The sequence below is a fragment of the Arachis hypogaea genome, chromosome 3, assembly GCF_003086295.3.
Source record: "Arachis hypogaea cultivar Tifrunner chromosome 3, arahy.Tifrunner.gnm2.J5K5, whole genome shotgun sequence".
NCBI lineage: Eukaryota > Viridiplantae > Streptophyta > Magnoliopsida > Fabales > Fabaceae > Arachis > Arachis hypogaea.
The window spans coordinates 141,485,079-141,489,872 of record NC_092038.1 but is presented as its reverse complement, the minus strand read 5'-3'; the positions used below and the strand labels follow the sequence as shown (position 1 = coordinate 141,489,872).

Below are 4,794 nucleotides of genomic sequence, written 5' to 3'. Positions count from 1 at the left end.
ATTTATATTAGTTTTTGGAATAATTTTTAGTACATAAATATTAATGGAATGCTGATATAAACTGTTAGATATTATGTTAAAATTTATAAAATAATGTTTAATCACTTGTTTTGAGAAAAAAATTTAGTACTATTTACGATATTTTTAGGTTATTTGAGTGACAAAATAGAAACACGTTGTTTTATAAAATTTAATGTGATATTTGGTAATTAACGTTAGCGTCTTGTTAAAATTTATGTGTTGAAAATTATTTCAAAGATTAACATAAATTACGTTCACAAAATTTGAAAATTACATAAAAAATAAATTTTAAAAATTAAATTAAAATCCACATGAAATTTTATGACAAATTAAATATTATCTCCAAGCAGAAGAATAGAATAGTCAAAATCGAAAATAGGGCTCGTGAAGTGAAAGATGAAAGAGGAGATGCGATGCAAGAAAGAGTAGTTTCACGGATGGGATATATACGAGAAGGCATGTCTCTGATTATCCATGAATGGTCCCTTCATTTTTATTGCTTTAATCTATGAGTCTTTCTCAGCATATATACCGTCATGTCTTGTCAGTATTTGACACTTCTACCAAATAGCACCCCTTTTTCTTTATGAAAATCAACTTTAATTTTCTTAACATCTCCCTCACACACATAACCAACACTGATCATACTCACATCTAACCGATTTTGGGAGAATCATAGCCTTGTTTTTTTCTTCATCTTATTTGCAGCCTTCACAGCTGACACAGAAATGAGACATTACCCATGTTACGTTATTTCAACATAAAAAATATGAGTAGTGTTAGCAATGACCTAAGTGTACAATGTGTATAATAGGTTAAATTTTTGGTCCATGAATAAAATGAACATCAGCTATACTATCCAGAATAACCACTAAATAATTTTGGGTTCACCAAGAATCGAACTCTTTGACCTTTCAGATCTAGAACTCTAATACAATATCATGAAACCACTCATCCCAAAAACGTAACCTGACAGACAGGACAATGTAACACTAATGGTCATATCTCTAATACTTCATAAACCTCAATTGTACACATTATACGCTTAGGCCATTAGCTCCCTATACTTATTCAAAAAATATAGTAATATAATATAATGGCTTTTTCTTTTCTATTTTATTTAGAGTAATTATGTGATCATTATACTTTGAAAGAGTGTTACCTAACAATAACAAGACAAAAGTACTTACAAAAATGTTAATAGAATGGCTTTTTCTTTTGTATTTTTTTAATATTTTTTATTATTATTTGATTAGTATAAATATTAAACTATTTTTAATAAATAAATTTTATTAATTTATGTATATAAATTTTAAAAAATATAAATTTAAATTATATATTTTTGTATATAAATTTTTTATAAATATAAATTATTATTCACTAAATATTGAAATATAATGAAAAACAAAGTCACAATATTTATCTCATTTCTTTCCAAAATAAATATCTGGAGTTTACCTTTACATCCTTCTCCTCTGCCATAAACTCCATATAGAAAAAGTGAAACTGAAACCTCGCCATTTGAATTTAGAAGACTCTATGAGCAGGTTCTAACAGTGGAGCAGCCACAAATGGGTTCTTCTACGTCTCTAGCTCTTGTTTTGTTCCTTGTGTTTGCTGGTGAAATAATGACGACATCAGAGGGAATTCGAAGAAGCAACACACAAAACAACAAGGGACAGCGCATGGTAGCACCAATGGAAGAAGATGAATTATTGGCATTGTTTGAAGTGATGAGTGGTCTTCTGGAAGATCCTGAATGGGCCCAGGCACATCCACAGCCATGCACAGATACCCCATGGCCTGGTCTTCAGTGTGAAGTATCCACCACTGACCCACCAATCTTTCATGTCACAAAGATTCACGTTGGTCCTGATATACTTTCACCACCTTGCAAAAAATCCGCTTACCTATCACAATCCTTGCTTAAACTCAATTATCTCAAAACCCTTTCACTCTTCAACTGTTTTGTTGCTTCTTCACAAGTCATCACTCTACCAAACACACTCTTTGGCACTTTCTCTTCATTGGAACACCTTGCTTTGGAAAACAATCCATCTCTTTCTGGTGAGATACCTACGAGTTTGGGAGATGTTGGTTCTCTTAGGGTCCTGAGTTTGTCACAGAACAGCTTACAAGGTAACATCCCAAGCCTTGGTGGTTTGGTTTGTCTTGAACAACTTGACCTTAGTTACAACAACTTGAATGGTTCAATCCCCATGGAAATTGGAAAACTGAAGAAGATGACCATTCTGGACCTGAGTTGGAATTCAATTGAAGGGGCTATTCCTCATTCTATAGGACAACTTCAACTCCTTCAGAAGATGGATTTGCACTCTAACATGCTTGTTGGGAACATTCCTCATGATTTGGGAAATCTCAAGAGGTTAGTGTTGCTTGATCTGAGTCATAATTTCATTGAAGGGCCTATTCCTGAAACTTTGTCAGGTATGGAGGTTTTGGAGTATTTAATCATTGATAACAACCCCATTAAAGAAAGGGTACCACTGTTCATAGGGAAGCTTAATAAGCTCAAATCATTGAGCTTGTCAGGGTGTGAATTGAATGGTCCTTTACCAAACTTCTTTTTTTCATTGAAGAATCTTACAGCTATTTCCTTAGGTAACAACAGACTCAGTGGGCCAGTTCCTAAAGTTTTGGGGTTACTCCCAAACTTAGATCAATTGAATATAAGCTACAATAATCTAAGTGGGGTTCTAGAACTTCCTGAATACTTCATCACAAAGCTTGGTAAAAGGTTGGATGTGAGAGGAAACAATGAGCTATGCACAAGTGATGATGATGATCAACCAAATAGGAAGAAAAACTTGTCTTCATACTTGGGAATCCCCTCTTGTTTGACCATGGTGCCTAGGACTTCAAATTCTTTTGCTGGTGGACCGGTTGAAAACCCTTCAGGGATAAAGCCATCTTGGTATAACAACATCATAAGTTCCTGTCCATCATTGTTACAGGGGGATCTACGTGTCATCCTATTTACTTTGGTTTTGAATTTGGTTTGGTTACCTGTTCTCTCAGCTTCTTTTATTTAGATTAATGAAATTCAAAAGCTTTAGTTAAGTAGTACATATAGACAAAGTCACAACTAATGAGAATATGACTTATTAAGGTGTGACTTAGCTCGTAATAAGAACAATATAAGTGACATTAGTTAAGCACTTTAAGAATTTCTCTTAACAATTAATACAAGTTAATTCCATGTATAATGATTTACTACATATATATATAGATATATGTATTTGGAAATATGCATGGAAAAGCTATTTCATATATATAATATCGGAAATGTTTGTTAATAAAAAAAAATCAGTCAAAAACAGCCATAACTTGCTTTGTTTAACATTTATTAATTGTTGGGAACATTAATTAATACTAAATAAGACAAATTCTAACTGTTTATTTTGTCTATCTAGCGTTGCCCATATAATATAAAGTGCCATTAATAGCAATGCCCAGTGGTACCTCCTTGCTCCTCAGTGGATTCAATAATAGGGCTCCAATAAAAGAAAAAAAAAGAAAAGAAAAGTAAAATAAAGATTCACATTTGGCCTTTCATCTCTGAATTTTTATTTTGACATTGGAGAACACTTACTGGATAAGCTTTCCGCAAATTGACAATACTATTTCGTAAATTGTATTTTTACCAATAATTTTTTTTATAATATGTCTTTTTGTTATTGACAATACATCTTCGGCAGATTGTACTTTTATGAACAAAAAATATTTTCTCTTACAATATACTCTCGATTGTGTGATAGACGTCTCGTAATATTTGGATGATTCTCAAACGCTAAAACAAATAATATATATGTTCTCCCAATCCAATAAGGGTCGGAGGTTCATTTGGCATATCACGGATTCCACGAGTTCTCTATCCATACAAGCTAAAGTGACCCATACGTTATACCATCTCTTAGAGAAAAATTAGACAATTGGTAGAAATTTTTAGACGAATAAACTCGAGCAAAAGACTTATCCGAGTATGAGGTATAAAAAGAGAGAAATCTATTTTTTTCTAAGATACGTCATCTTTTTATCTTAATTAACCGCTTTATACAGGCACTTACTTTAGTATCGAAATGTCTTTATAAGTGATTCCGCTCACCAACTTATCGACAATCGTGACCCCACTTTTCCATGTCAAATTCGCGTCTTGATCCTGATCCTTAATATCTCATCGTTGCTCACATCTATCTATATAATCGACCATCCATCATAACGAACAATCAAACAATATATAATTAAAATTAACTATTAAAATTTACTAAAATATTAGTCTACCGGTATATTTAAAAGTTTTCCTAAAAGAAAAATTAGACTCTCATCTCACCATTCATGTTGATAAGTAACTTATTTGAAAGAAAGATCTGTATCACAATTTTCAAGGGCTGTCCCCGAGTGTTGTTTTCTAAGGCAGCCTTTTAGGAAGAGTAGCAGGAGTGTCGGTTGGTTCTGACATTAATGAGCATGCTGATGCCACAACCACCCTTGTTTTGGACTTTTGGCGGGTTCAGACACTCACAGAATCTGAGAATCTTATAGCAAATTAACAATCTTTACCAGCAGCTCCCAAAATCTTCACACTCTCACTAGCAATGAAGCATAGACCAAACACAAATTTAAAATGAACCCTAATTTATTTGAATTTAGTTATTACATTATATTATATCGTAAAATTACCACAAATATAATTATCAAGCTAAATGAACTATATTACATTTTTTGGATGCAATCTTTTTTATACACCTACTT

At 32.5% G+C, this 4,794-nt stretch overlaps 1 protein-coding gene across 1 annotated transcript; it reads left to right on the top strand.

Annotated features, from left to right (window-relative positions):
• The first annotated feature begins 1,379 nt into the window (after positions 1-1,379).
• LOC112734768 (uncharacterized) lies at positions 1,380-3,206 on the top strand. Its single transcript, XM_025784216.3, has one exon. The coding sequence runs from the start codon at positions 1,593-1,595 to the stop codon at positions 3,072-3,074; it is 1,482 nt and encodes a 493-aa protein (XP_025640001.1). The 5' UTR covers positions 1,380-1,592; the 3' UTR covers positions 3,075-3,206.
• Positions 3,207-4,794: the final 1,588 nt, after the last annotated feature.

Bases quoted from the DNA above. Each gene is read 5' to 3' on its own strand.
- LOC112734768 (XM_025784216.3), top strand. From the start codon at position 1,593: ATGGGTTCTTCTACGTCTCTAGCTCTTGTTTTGTTCCTTGTGTTTGCT.